General features: G+C 32.6%; 1 protein-coding gene across 2 annotated transcripts in view; it reads right to left on the bottom strand.

Annotated features, from left to right (window-relative positions):
- Nucleotides 1-15,762, bottom strand: part of Lon (lon protease homolog, mitochondrial) — a 105,590-nt gene that overhangs the window by 67,694 nt on the left and 22,134 nt on the right. For both annotated transcript variants that reach the window (XM_085815185.1, XM_085815186.1), the window contains exons 4-6: nucleotides 15,291-15,319; nucleotides 12,820-13,001; nucleotides 7,029-7,161 (exon numbers count right to left, since the gene is read on the bottom strand). In XM_085815185.1, the coding sequence (XP_085671311.1) occupies nucleotides 7,029-7,161; nucleotides 12,820-13,001; nucleotides 15,291-15,319 (344 nt within the window). The remainder of the gene's footprint in view (nucleotides 1-7,028; nucleotides 7,162-12,819; nucleotides 13,002-15,290; nucleotides 15,320-15,762) is intronic.

Below are 15,762 nucleotides of genomic sequence, written 5' to 3'. Positions count from 1 at the left end.
CTCACAGGAAACAGAGGACCTCATAGGAGTTCAGCATTCCAAAGCAATGGCTTTGCGTTTCCGTTGATGCATGCATTCTATATCTCAGTTTCCGAATGCACAGACCTTTTCACTTTACGGACCTTGGGGTAGAACAGGCTGGGATATGGAAACAATTAGCATTTCAGGGAGTGCGCACATTATAGACAAAAACATATTGGAAGGGTATAAAAAGGCAGACTAAGGTGCTGATTTTTCATTCGGAAATCATGTTTACTTTTCTTGGTGTCAGAGGTCATATATCTAATTGTAAGATGAAGGAATACATACCATCGTATCTCAGAGTTTGATTGGAGAATAGTACCTTACCAAAACTGCAGAATTTTGTACTGCACTACTGCTGCTCACACTGGCCAAGATCCAGTAATTGTTATGATGACATACATCCGGAACATGGACAAATGAATGAAATGTCTTCTTATGGACAAATTCTGTTTTTGACTACAGCATACTGAGAGATATGTCCAAAATAGGTACTATGGAGTTTGCATGATGATGCATTCCTCATTATAATTCAAGTACAGTACTTAGATTGATGTTGTGGTGTGCCAATGAGCATACAGCCATATGGATAAATTCTGTTTTTGCTAACAATAGCCTGATAGCCATGTCCCATGGAGGTACTATGTAGTTCTATGGAGTCTGTATGATGATGCATTCTTCATATAATTCAGGTATACTGTTGATGTTACAGATTGCCAATAAGTACACATCCTGCCCTTCTCTCATCTGCATAGCTGAAGCTTTCACCAGCTGCTGTTACATTACTGAAGTTTTATGACTGTAGTTTTGCTATATCTTTGACGCTTCTCTTGCTCCATACTTCACTAGGACAGATGATATCCCAAGTTGCCTGTGCTTTTCTGCATTTCATTAATACCCAGGATGTTTTGTCTTCTGCCTGGACTGGTGTGTTCTCTACATATCTTACCAAATGAAAATGTCTGGCTCCAGAAAGACTGACATGACAATACCTGCCAGCAAATACATAAGATGAACTCTGGCAGAGAATGGAAGCTGGACTGCAATATCTGTGACTGTCATTTTAAATCAGTTTGACCCCCATGCCAAATCGTATAATAATATGCTATTACTGAAGCACTATATTCATTTGCTTTCGTAAAACAGACTCGACTGAGTTATCTTAGGATGCAAGAAAAAATACTCTTCAGAAGAACAATAAAAACATACATTTATTTACAGAAAATGCAGGTTCGCTATTAATTACAGTTTCACATACTACTATCTAACAAGAGAAGAAAAACACACTGTTTCCAGTCCACTGCAGTTAAGTATTGGCATCAGAGGGTGTGGCTCATCAATAGCCAACATCAGAGGGTGTGGCTCATCAATAGCCAACAATTACTGCCAAAGACAGAGAAAAGCTCAGGGTACTGATTTCTGCCTACTCCGTACTTCAGAATTATCTGAAATTTTAATTCTTTCATTATAATGTATTTGCAAAATTAATATGATTCTGCTATCTTCCTGGTGCAATTTTAATGGTCAGCAGTGTGCGATTATATACATATACGCACTTAAAGAAAACACAAAAGATAAATTATAAAACATTAAATCAGTGATATTCAATGTATGGGTCGTGACCCCCATGAAAAATAAATTTTGCTGATTACTCATTAATCATTCACAAACTTTTTTTGAGAAAAATTATGGTTTTTAAAATGTAAAACTTTATTAAATTCTACAATGATTACTCAGTTTTTTTAGTGTGGTCTGGATATACTTTGGACAACATCAAACACTGTCTGTCTGTCATAAGAACAGCTCTCGATAGATAGTTTGCAGCTTTATGTTGCTGCAGAAATGAAGCATAACCCATTTTTCATAGGGTGTCTTAAAGAACTGATTTTCAATTTGTTATCTTGGCACATTTAATGATAACTGACCTTTTTCCAGTGGCCAACTTTCATGAAAAACAAAGTAAGAATAAAATATTAACTTTTTAAGTTAAAATAACACACCAAACAATGATTATTGGAACAGCCAAACAACAATAATCAACATAATATTTGTAAATCTTGTAGGACTAGATTCGATGGTTTAAGTACAGAACCATCTTCCTTAGCTACCCAAGTGCAAATAAACGAGATAAGATATGGTGATAAGATAAGAATGGCTGAACAGAAGTTAAGCTACTGGCACCATCTACTGATGAAACAATAAAACTAAAACATAATTTCCTTAAAGGCTGAAGGTAAAGATGGATTGAAATTAGGGACATTAACTAGAACAGAAAGTTTTTTTTAAATGTGACATGCCCCCAGAAATGTCGCTCAGCATTTGAGCACAATGATGGACAAGAGGTGTTATGGTTTACTGCGGCCAGATGACTTCATAAAAGTGGCCTATTTGACCACTGTTTTGAGTACTGCATACCATTGACAGCAGCTCATTAGCAGCACTGTTTACATGGGGGTAGGGAACACAAAGGCTGGAAATCTCATAAATGAGGTCACATTCTCTTTATTGATGAGAGTCATATCAATCTGCCAAACGATTCTCAGCACAAACTGGTATGGTAGAGACGTGCTTTAATGCTACTAACATCATGGAAACAGACTGGTGTGCTTGTATGGGGAGACTACTGTGATTAATTTATCCTTCTCCACATGCATCTTTTCCAGGATGCCATTGGTCCAGACTTTGTTTTTATGGATGGCAACCCACAGCCACACAGGTCTCATGATGTTGAGGAGCTTGTGGAAAGTGAAGATGTCCACAGAAAGGATTGACCAGCATGCTTCCCTGGTTTAAATCCTATTGAAATAGTGTGGAATACTTTAAAGAGATACTTGGTACCACAATCTTACCCTCTGAAGAACAAAAGACAAATAAAACAGATGCTTCTTCAAAAATGGGAACCCTAAGAGCTGTTAGATAATCTGGTGCTGAGTATTGACAGATAGTGCAGTGCAACAACTGCAGTTAGAACAGGTCATATCCTTACTAAAGCTTATGGTGATTTCCTGTTATGTTTTTACCACCAATCCTCGAATTCCATATGACAGATTATGTTCTACTGCATTAATATAAATATTAACAAGACATAGTGCACAATAAAAATTAAACTTTATTTAGGAACTTTGCGCACACTGCCCGACAGCCTGCCTGTTTCGCTCTGCTCGCTACTCGTAAGAAACTTCAACCTCTTCACTAAGGTTTGACCAAAGGTGCATTTTGAAACATTTATGCAAAGTCCATATTCCTGAAGTTTGGAAAATAAAGCTTTCAAATGCCTGCAATGTTCCTCAGAATCTTTAGAGGCCATGAGCAAGTCATCGACAAAAACGTAAACACCTTCTAAATCCCGCGTGACTTCATCTATAAAATGTTGAAAAGTCGCGGATGCATTGCATAAGCCGAATTGCATATGGGTACTTTCGAATAAACCGAATGGTGTGCATATGGCGGTTTTGTGGATGTCGGCTGGGTTAATTGGTATTTGATGGTATGCCTTAATCAGGTCGACATGACTAAAAATTTTAGTACCGTGCAATGCAGCAGTAAAATCGGCTAAGCATGGAATAGGGTATTTGTCTTTTATTGTTTGAGCGTTCAATGCTCGATAATCTCCTACAGGTCTCCATTCCAGACTTCCCTTTTTTGGAACCATGTGAAGTGGGGATGCATAATTGCTGCTCGAAGGTCTCAAATGCCCCAATTGCATCATAGTTTGAAATTCTTGTTTTGCTATTTTTAAGCGATCTGGAGCTAACCGACGAGGTTTTGCAACCACAGGTGGACCTTTAGTTATGATATAATGAACGGTGTTATGTTTAACAGGTTGGTTAGGATCTGGTAATCTAGTAACTGAAGGAAATTCTTTTAAAATTTTGTGATATGGTGTATCACTAAATACAGTTTTTACTGAATAAATGCTTGCATTTTTCACGCAACCGACGGTTTTAAAATGCGTTTTTAAATCTTTGAGACATTTGTTTCTGAGATCAGGCACCAATTCAAAGAAATGGAGAAAATCTGCTCCAAGAATGGGTGTACTAACATTTGCTATAAGAAAAGTCCATGTAAACTGTCATCTTAATTTGAAATCCAAAGAAAGTGTTTTTTTACCATAAACATGAATAGTAGAAGAATTAGCAATGAAAAGTGTTTGTTGGGACGAATTCCGTTTTTGAGAATTATTTGCTGGAAGTAAGGACACGTCAGAGCCGGTATCGACCAAGAATGAAAGGTTTGTTCTACGGTCACGAACGAACAGGCGACGTGAAGCTTGAGGCAAAGAATAAGTCGCCTCTATTCTTTGCTGGTTTCGTTTCCCTGCCATGAACAAGGTTTTGTACATTTGTCATCTCTACACTTTTTCCCCAAAACGTCTATGATACCAGCAAACAGAATAATCTCTCCTTTTGGAATTGCTTCTTTCCTTATTGCGATCTCCGCGATTTGGCAAGCGGCCACGAGAAAGAGAAATGCGATCAATACGTTTGTTTAATTTTTCTATTTGTTTAAATAATTTATCCTCAAGAGACTGATCGACTGTGCGAGAAACGGCACAAGTCCCTGGGGTTGGATTTACTTCTAAAATTCTGTCGGCAATTTCTGCAGCTTTATCTACAGTTAAATTGGAAACCGCTGCCAAAATAGACTGAACAGTCGAAGGCAAACGTTGAAGGAATAATTCTAACATTAAGTTATCAGGAACATTTAAAGATTCTGCTCGACGTTTCATATTTCTAAGCAAATCGGAAGGTTTTCGAGAGCCTAATTCCTCTCCAGATAATAATTGGCGAATTTCTTGCTGAAAAGATTCTCCTGAACGATTTATTAACTCAGTTTTGAGCTTTGTATATGGATCAATAGGATCTGGTTTCATAAGTAAATCCCGTACTATTGATGCAATATCTGGAGGAAGATGAGCAACTACATAATTATATTTAGTAATGGATTCTGTGATAGGTTTGGAGGTGGCAAGAGCAAAGGTACTTTCACACATAATAAACCATAAAGATGGGTCTGATGGTTATAAACCGGAATTTGGACGGCATGAACATCAGACATCGTGCAAGGTTTAAGCCAAAATAAAAGCAAAAATTTAACTAAAGAAAATGAAATTAAATGATAAGTAGAAAACAGAATTATAAAATGATCTATAATTACTACTCATCTGTGATTCGGAGGATGAAAACCGATGTAATCCATTACTTCTGGTTTGGAGATCTTGAGTGATGGCTTGTAGTCAAAACCAAAAGTGCTTGAGAACTGTTCATACGATTTAACACAGTCCGGGTCACCATTATAGTGACTTCCTATATGTTTTTACCACCAATCCTCGAATTCCATATCACAGATTATGTTCTTACTGCATTAATATAAATATTAACAAGACATAGTGCACAATAAAAATTAAACTTTATTTAGGAACTTCGCGCACACTGCCCGACAGCCTGCCTGTTTCGCTCTGCTCGCTACTCGTAAGAAACTTCTCCTCTAGGGTTGCCACACTTATCGGAGGGCGCAAGGCATGCTCCTTATCGCCATCACCACGAGCTCTTTGGTTTGTTGTTTTCTCTCTTGACCAGACAGTTTTTTTTTTTTTTTTTTTACCAACCCCATTCTATTGATAAAGCCTTTTTCTATTCATTCTGCATCCTATTTACTTTTTTTGTTGTTGCTGAATTAGGACCAAAATTACAGAAGTTGCTTAAGTTTTAGAGACTAGTGTACAATACAATTATGACTAGAAAAAGTAACAATAAAAAATGTCTTGTTCCGAAATGGCGACATTATATACCACACTACTTGCATATCTGCATGGGGATATGCTTTTTGAGCCCAAATATCCACCCCATGCATTTTCAGCATATAATTTAGAACTTTTGACTAGTGGACGAAACTGTGAAATGTATGCAGAAAAAAGTTAGTATATAGCAGCAGTAAAAAGAACATTAACTAAGATCAATAAATTTTACTCCTTTGAAATACATAATAAAGTAACATTAGTAAATCTCTTCATGTGTGCTGTGTTTTTCATTTAAGCTCTTCTCCTCAGAAATAATATACACTGCATAATTTTCTCCTTTAGAATTTGAAGAAGTAATATCAGAAAAAAAAAAGGGAGGAATATACAAGTAAATACAGTATACATGTAAATGATTTATTTACCTATGTAAATATATACACACATATGCATATGTAGACATACACTGCAAAGCAAATAAAGGTACATTTCCGTTTCGCCGACGCAAATCTCGCCAAGCAGACTTTGGCGACAACACACAGTATACACATAAAATTGTTAACAAATGTTAGTTCTAAGAATTTTTTATTTTGAAGGCATAAACACTTTAATATGGTTTAAAATTTTGTAAAAAGCCAATAAATAAAGCCAATAAATTTGTAAAAAGATATTTATTAAAGAATAGGATGGTTCAACATCCTGATTCACCGGTTTGTATCATGTAACCCCAAGTGATCTCATTTCACATAAACTATACTACAAAAATATAATTCTCTCAGTAACTACCTACATTAATTTCAAGTTAAATCTTAATTTGAAATACAAATTTAAATGCAAGAATTATTTCCATTCGTACGAATAGTACTCAGAAATTATGAAAAATTGCAGTGCTTTACTTCACTAGTGTTATTCTCATTAGAACTGAGGAATTTAACCCTTGATTTTGCCTTTTCTATATTTTCGCCTTCGGGTGATTGCATCCTAATTGACTTAATTACTGCGAATGGTCTTGGGGCATAAAATTTAATTATCTTTGTAAATATTCTATGTAATTGTATGCCAATATTGAAAAAAAAAAATCAGTCAATCTGGTAAGAAATGGCTGCGACTTGTTTTGAAAATGAGGCGTAAAAGATTACCAGCGAAGATATTCCATTTGGCATCAATTGTACCATTTTTGGCGACTTTATCGTTTGCGCCCGCAAAACGGAAAAGTACCCAAATAAAATTAAGAGAGGAAAAACTGTAAATAAATGAAAAAAGAAAATACCTAAATCTGATAAATACACTGGATTATCTATGACACGTTGACCTGCTTGAATCATCTGCTGAACAGATTCTCGATATAAGGGATTCAAAGCAATGATTTCTCTTATTGTCTTAACAATTTCTTGAGTCAGAGCCTATTGAAATATGAATTTAATTCTTGAGAAAGCTTTAGTTATTTTTCAATATTAGAAATTTAAAAAATGTCTAATAACAATTAAAAATGAAAGCTTTAAAAAAACAGATAGTTAAATGTAAAATTATCACAGTTTGAAATTCTGAAAACTTTACATTCCAGTAACTTAACACTAGAACCATGAAGCGGGTCAATTTGACCCAAACCAATCTTGAATTTGTCACCATGCCAAAAGTATTAATTGAAATCCTTTCCCGACTTTAAATAATTTAAGGTAAACAGCAACTTATCGAATTTGAAAATGTGTAACATTTATACCGAGAACCGCAAAGTGGGCCAGTTTGACCCAGAAAAAAGAAATATTTATGCCTAAATGACAAAAAAAAACAAATGCATTTTATCGGAAGTAACTGTAAAGTACATTTGCCTCACCCCCCAAATTCCTCAAATGGACTGCACCAGGAGGGGGAATAATGTAGGTTTTCAGGTAAGGTCATAATGTTTGCTTCGAAACAGGAATTGTGTTCGAATGAAGGGGAAAATTACAACTGATATTTCGAAAACTTTTTTGAAGTTGCTTTTATTCTATATTTGGTATGAGGCTTGATAAGATGTCATGACATTGTCTAGGACTGTTCAGGAAGCTTTGGAATATTTACAACAATTATCTGAAAATGACACAAGATGATGATAATGATGATAGTGTTTCGATTTTGAGTAGCAAGAATAAATACTTGCTGGCTCATGAAGAAAATTCGAATTCAAATGAAGAATATGAAAGTGGTGATGACTCTGGCAGTGCCTTAACATCTGGACCTTCTCATTGCAATAATATTGATAATTTATCAGATGAAAAAGAAAAAAAAAAATAAGAAAAAAACGTGTGCACTCAAATCCGAAAAAGAAATCAGCAGTAGCACTCAAAGTTGGAAATAATGAATTTGGTAAACGCAGTGTTATAGACAACAGCAAGTCAAGGGCCTGGAGACTCTTCAAAGATGAATGGATATTGAACCATATAAAGAAATGCACTGAAGATGAAGCTTATCGACAGATTCATGAAAATAAATGGAATATAGCAATAGAAGAAATGTATACTTTTATAGCATTTTTATATGTACATGGTACATATTGTGCAAAAGGACTTGAACTGCATAGCTTGTGGTCAATGAACTGGGGACCACCGTTTTTTGAAATACAGTGTCAAGGTACAAATTTCATGAGATAATGATTCTTACGCTTCGATATAAAATCAACGAGATCAAATCGTCTAGAGACAGACAAATTTGCCCTTATCTTTGATATTTATAATTGTTTCATTGAAAATTGCTGAACTAACTATACACCTTGTCCTAACATAACTATAGATTAACAATTATTTCCTACAAAAGCTAGGTGTAGGTTTACTCAATACCTGCCTAACAAACCAGATAAATTTGGAATCAAGTTCTGGTTAGCTGCAGATGTTGAATCAAAATATCTAATAAATGGATTCCCGTATTTTGGAAAAGATAACAAAGTCCATCCAAAGTTTCTCTTTCTAAACATGCAGTGCTGCAACTATTACAGGGTTCATACACACTTCTGCACACGGAAATTAAGTACTTTTAAGGACCATTAATAAAAAAAAATTAAGGACCTATGAGCAAATGGAAACTGAATAAATTCAATTAAAAATATTATTCTATGCCTGAATTTCACTTTTGTAATACCATCCTAAAAATAAAATAGATCCCTAAGTAGTATGCATTATTACTAAACATGAATTAACTAACATAATTATGAATAAGTTTGAGAATAAAATAAATGTCATGCAGTTTATCAACTAGCATTAAATATTTTACTTATAATAGTTGGACATATTTAAAAGAAGATAAGTGACATTTACATTTTACTAATAGTTAGCTTTATGTTGTTTTTTTTTTTTTTTTTTTTTTTTTTTTTTTTTTTTTTGTCTAATTTTGTCACATACTTGTTCAGCCTAGAGGTTTAGCAAATAATAGGGAGATTTTATGTCAAACGACATAGGTTAAAATGAGAAGTGAGATCATAATCAGCATGATTCATAACAAAAGACTAAATGTTGTCCCTCTGCTGCTTGTCCATAGAGAGACCTGCTGATTGGAACAAACCTGAAAAGCCTGATGTAGGCACAGTTGGCAAGTGTTGAAGTTAATCAAGCTCTGCTTAATGCAGTTAATGTCATAGCTTTGTGTAGAGTTCCAGCGATTGTAACCCAGTTAATATACTTTAAGGTTCCAATAAGCCATTAAAGTGCCAGAGGTGATAAGTTGTTTTATATATAAGTCTCAATAGATGCAAAGAATAAGTTTTACTTGATGGTGTTGATGGTTATTTGATGTGTGATGGTTACTTGATGGGGTTCTCCCCACAAAGGATTTGGCGATTGGATTCCCTAAAAACCCAAGTCGCCGTTTAAAAGGGGGAGTATATAAGATATTTCTCCCACCTTCATGGCGGGGCGGCCCTTCATGGTGTAGTGGTTTGCACACTAGTAGCAGTATTCCAGAGGTCCGTGGTTCGATTCCTGGCGAAGGTGCTGTTCATTTTTTATCTTTCCTGCTTTCAAAAATACCTAATGTCTCTACAAGCCTTCCCAAACATTTTGACTAGTTTATATCGATTTTCTTCTCTTTAATTATCGATCTTTTCTGACAATAATTAGAAATGTGTCTCTGTGCAAACCAATGTTCTCGCAAGTTTCTCTGTGCTTTATCTCCTAGCTTGTCAACCTCTCCACAATGTACCTATGAGGGTTTACTTGATCTGGTAAAAGTTAAATAGTCTCCCCCCCCCCCGATAGACGTGAAGCAAATTATCACTGTATCTGAAAGTCAATTACAGCTCATGGTGACGTAATTAAACAAGAACAGTCAAATTCAAACTAAAAATGTGGACTAGTGGTCAAAGATAATACAATTTAATTTAAATTTAATCTGGCTCAGTAACTCTATCATATGAGGAAACAGAAATGGGAAATTATAGTAAAGGCTGAAATGATAAACAATTGGGTAATTTACATAATAATAACTGCACATATCTTTGAAGAATAATTTTCTTTATGTATTCGGATTCTTTCTTCAACATGTTTCCTTTTAATTTTAGAATTTTTGGATTTAATTAAGGATTTCTGTTATTCTAAAAAACACTAAATGCATTTAGAATATACAGAGAAAGCGGCTAATTTAATTTTTTAGTAATTTGAACATTTAGAAGAAATATGAAATATATATGGTAAAGGCCAGGTACAGAGCAGGTGTGGCAGAATTTTTAGAATTTAGTGACACACAGAACAAAAGAATCTAGAAATGGCAAAACTTCTAGCATCCGATATGCTAGAATTTAGATAGGCACTAGGCAGCAGAATTTAGGATACACAGAGATTGCATCAGGTGGGAAAATGCATAGCACCAGTTCTGTGTACGACACAATAGATGAATCTTTTAAATTGTAAGTTTTCAATTTCTTTATTAATAAAAAAAAATCTCTTTCTATAATGCCAAGTGATAAGATTAGAAGCATTTTTGATATTTTCCATGCTTTTGTCTAGTGAAAAGTAGAGAAAATAAAAGGAAGATAAACATGTTAAGAAAAAAGATTCTAGTATCAGGAGTAAAACATTCAAACATTATGTTTCCATTGTTCTTGCAGACGTTCTCCAAAAAGTAAGAAATTCATCGTAAGCTCTTTGTAAAATGCATCCATTACGTGATGATATGTTGATACCCTGGAGACATTTTTCATTTTCTCACATATTTCTCAAGTCTTTTAGAAACATGGGTCTATAAATCTTGCCTTCAAATCCTTCTAAACTTTCCATGGTGCAATGTCAAAAATACTAAAGAAAAATTATCCCAACCAATTCTGTAACAGCAAAAAGCCAGAAATATTTTGAAAAAAAAAAGGGGGGGAAGGAAAAAGTGTAAAATTAATTTTATAGAGAAAACTGATGCATATTCTGAGAATTTTGAATAATCTGAGACAATTACATGGGAAAACCGCTTACTATAAAAAAATTAAAAAGAAGACATTTTAATTAATTACATAGCTAATTTTGCTTTTACTAAGAGCTGTTTCGAAAATTATGCTTCACAGCTATATACCTTGTTTATTTTTCAGATTTAAAGTATTGTATAATAAGTTGCCAAAATGAAACTTTTGACAGCGAAAAATAAAAATGTTTTATTTTAATGTTATTTTTTAAATATAATTCTAATATATTACCATTATTTTAATGAAATTTATCAATGTTATGATGTTTTAAAAAAATCGCCGAAAAATTCTCAGATCTCTGAATTAAAAATTTTCTATAGAAACTGATCTTAAAATCGCCAAAATGTTGACAAGTTGTCAAATTTAGAACCATTTAATAAAAGAATTCACAACACCAAAAACGAAAAGTTGTTTAAGAGCTCTTTATTAGAAAAAATGAATTTCGAAATGCTTATGTTTTACTTCTTGCTTAGAAACTCGAGTATCCCATCATTTATGTTAGAAACAGAGACAAATTATAACCCATGAACCCATTCAAAAGATAACCATATACGTCAGTGAATTGCCAAAAATATTCCTCCAAAATGCTAATTCACACTCAAAATGGCAGTCGTAAAAACAGAGAGAAATTTCAGATGATTAAAATTAAGGACCTTCTACTGATTTTGGCCAAAATTAAGGACTTTTAAGGACCAAAAATCGATTTCAAAAAATTTCAGGACTTTTAAGGACTCTTAAGGACCGCACGAACTCTGTATTAAGTCCATGTGAAAACAAAGGTAGAAATGTCACGGCAGATAACTTTTTAACAACACTGAAGCTTGCAGAGGGTTTTTATAATATTTTGGACCTTGCTGCTATCAATGCCTGGGTTTTATACAAAGCTATACCTGGAAAACCTATAAGTAGACAGCAATTCATTCAAGACTTAGTTGGAGAACTGAAAGAAAAGTTTGTTCTTTTCCGGCTAAAAAAGGCGACATATTGGTGTATGTGCAACCACTGAAAACGACGGGCAACAAGTTAAGTGTAAATGAGTCTAGTGCCACAGTTCAAAATGCAAACATAAAACTCAAGATATTTGTTCAAAATCCCCTATTTGTGGTAAATGTACAAAACGTAATGCTAAATTTTGTGCACAATGCATACAATAAATTGGATTTTTAAAAATTGGTAAAACTAGTAAAATTTTTATTTTTTTCTCTACAAATTATGTCTAAACTTATTTAAATGATATACTCTGTTTTTCCATCAAAATTAGAAAAATGTTTCATTTTGTTTAAAAGACATGTCATTATACTTAAGGAAATAAAATTTTAAATAAGACGATTTTCTAAAAATTAGGTTTCCATTGATTATTATTAAATTAAATTAATTTAATTTAATAATAATCAATGGAATCAATGGAATAATGGATTAAAATTTCCATTGATTTATATAAAATATTTAACGTAAATTCTGAAAAGTACTGATTTTTGTATAAAAATAAAATGTTTTGGTTAACGAAAGTAATCACTTGTGCATATTTTTAGGTGTTTTCTTCTATCTAGGATCAAATTGACCCGCGCCACATTTCAGGTATATCAAAAGATCCGCTGTTCTAGTGTTAAATAAATGATATACAAAAAGTACTCTAAAAACTCACCTTTATTTCTTCAGTTACTTCATATGGTTCATGACCAAGATTTTCAACTTCAACCATTAAAACTGGAGTATTTGTTACAAGTTGAATATCAGGCTGATGTGAATCAACAGAATCAGCTGAAGAACCATTATTTTGCCTTCGATTTTTTCGACGTCGTCTCCTATGAGAATCTGCCTCTGCATCTAGTTAATTTTAATAAACATGTGGGATTAGCCGAAAATAAGTTCACAATAAAACTATTTTGTGCAGTTAAAAATAATTGAAACAAACTAGATTCTAAGAAAACGAAACAGCTTTAAGCACACAAACATACTCTTTGAAGCATATTTTTCTTTATACATTTGCCCTTTTATTTGCCAGGCCAAAAAAATGTTAACGCTTCTAAAACTATAATGTTTATAAAATGAATTAAAATGTTTTTCAATGTTTCTTTATATTAGTAGTGACTTCTTAAAGAAAATAATACAAGCTATCATGCAACATATTTAAATGATATTCTGCTATATTAGTGTGTATTTGCTTTATTAATATGTCATTGCATATATTTGCTATATCATTACATCAGCTATACGGTAATGCATTTTGGTATTTTGTTTATAATTAACTTTTTTTAATGGAATCCTTTTTTTTTTTTTTCCAAATTTTTTCTTTTGTACATAAATTTTCAAGCACAATATAAATTTTAAATTGTCATTAAAAATTTCAACTTAAGAAGAAATTTCTTTATAAATTTGAACTTTTTTGTAATCAACATTTCAGATCTCTGTTAAAGTGATTTTGATATATCTAATCTTTTTAAACATTTTTTTTAACATAGGTGGGTTTGACACATTTAATAGTGCAATATTTAGCAAGCTGCATGGATTTCACAGATTCTTGACCATTTCGAAATAACCAAGCAATGGATAAAATGTGGCACTTCAGGAAATTTTTGTTCATGATCTTTAAGTGCTTGAATTATTTCTTTGATCAAAAATCTGGTACAACACTATAATATTTGATGGTTTAAAAATAAAAAAATCATTTTATGATGTCTGTGCAAGACATAATATTTACATGAATATCAAAATTTTTTTCTTTTAATCAATCTAATAGTCATTTTACTACAATTCTAGATAACTTTTAGATTCACTTTTCCATTATTGCACATCAAGCTTAAGAATTTATACTCTTGAAACAATTTGGCATTCAAAAGGATCAGTTACTTTGCATTCTTTCGTTGCTCAACCATCCCCTCTCTATTCCCACGGGTAAAAACAGAGACATGTTTCAGCTATACTGTATATGTATGGGCCACCTTTAACACATGATTTGTTTTGGTTAAGTATGGTAAAACATTAGAGCACTATCTGCCTAAAGGAAGGATGCATTCATGGAGGCCATTTTAAGGAAAACTGGCTGAAATACATGCTACACACAGAGAAAACTACAAAAATGCCCATGCAGTCAGCCACTTTACCATTTGTCCGCTGGTAGGAATCTTTGACACAAATTTATTTAAATGACATAGTGTGTCTCAAATTTATTTAAATGACATAGTCTGTCATAGTGTGTCTCAAGTATTTTAAATGTATTTAAAATGTTTATCTTTCATTAATAATTATTTTCTCCAGCATATTGTTAAAATAAAGGTTTATGTATAAGAATAATGTCTATGAATAAAGAATAATATCGTTTATTTTCAGCAATTTTAAGGCTTTTGAAAACCAAAAGCTTTCTTATTCTTTCTTGTTTTGAGTAATTCTTCACTGTGTTCCTTTTGAAGTATAAAATGTTCTGAAAGGTAACTTTCTTTTTAAAAACCGATTTTCTGTTTAATTTCTAAAATTGCACTTTCTTTCTGTTCCCTTGCCTATGAAACAAATGGATATAAGTTTAATTTTTGTCTAGCTTTATATCTGTTTCTAGTGGATTTCTCTTTAGTCTCTCATTTGGAAAGCTTCTCATTTTGAAAACAACCTTGAAGTTTTCTAAAAATTCTCTACAACATATGATAAAAGCTTACAAGTTTTTAGATCTTCATATTTAAATGATTTCATTTTTAAAAGATAAATAAAAATAATTTACTTTCAAGTATCATTTGATAGTCAGAAAAACATTTTTTAAAATTTCGGCAAATGTTACTTTTGTTTGCAAATTTAATAAAACTTTCCCGTTAATTAGAACTTATGCCACTTGTAATATTTTTAGTTGATACACAGATACAATTTCAATGATGTGAAATTTATGTATATATGTTATACTAATACAGCAGCCTAGATTTACAGATTATTAAGAAAGAACCAAATTAAACATGCAGAGGACAAAAAAAGAACACTGCTTAAAATCATTTTTGTAAATTATTAGAAATGATTCATTAATAATAATCACAATTCCTTTAGACATTGACAAGTATTATCTAAAATCATGAGTTTGCAGTTTATTATATAGTAACATTATTAAAAAAATAATAACTATATAAAAATACATACCTTCTAAAATTTGTTTCACAATTTTGATTCTGGAATAAAAAAATAATTATATATTTTACTAGAATGACTATCTTTATAGAACTTCAAATAATTTAAATTAAAAGCATTCCTAAAATTATGATAAAACTGTTTTCCACACACACACAGACACACACACACACACACAAAAAAAAAAAAAAAAAAAAAAAAAAAAAAAAAGGGGAATAATGCAAGTCTACTTACTCTCTTTGGTAAGCAAAATAACTTAGCAATTCCTTGTTCTAATTCACATGTGTTAGATATACAGAATTCCAGTTATCCATACTGTTAATGGATGTATACACAGGGTGTCTCATTACATTTCAGAATTTCTAGCAGGCTTAGGTTGCACCCTGATGATTCAGAATCATATAGCAATGCGGGATCGGAAATGCTTTTCTGATGCTCTGGTGTACACAGAAACATCAGAAATTAAAAGACATCCAGGTAAGTT

The sequence above is a fragment of the Stegodyphus dumicola genome, chromosome 4 (assembly GCF_044657685.1).
Source record: "Stegodyphus dumicola isolate Sdum_Otavi_A_Nest chromosome 4, ASM4465768v1".
NCBI lineage: Eukaryota > Metazoa > Arthropoda > Arachnida > Araneae > Eresidae > Stegodyphus > Stegodyphus dumicola.
This window is presented reverse-complemented; position numbering and strand designations above follow the sequence as displayed.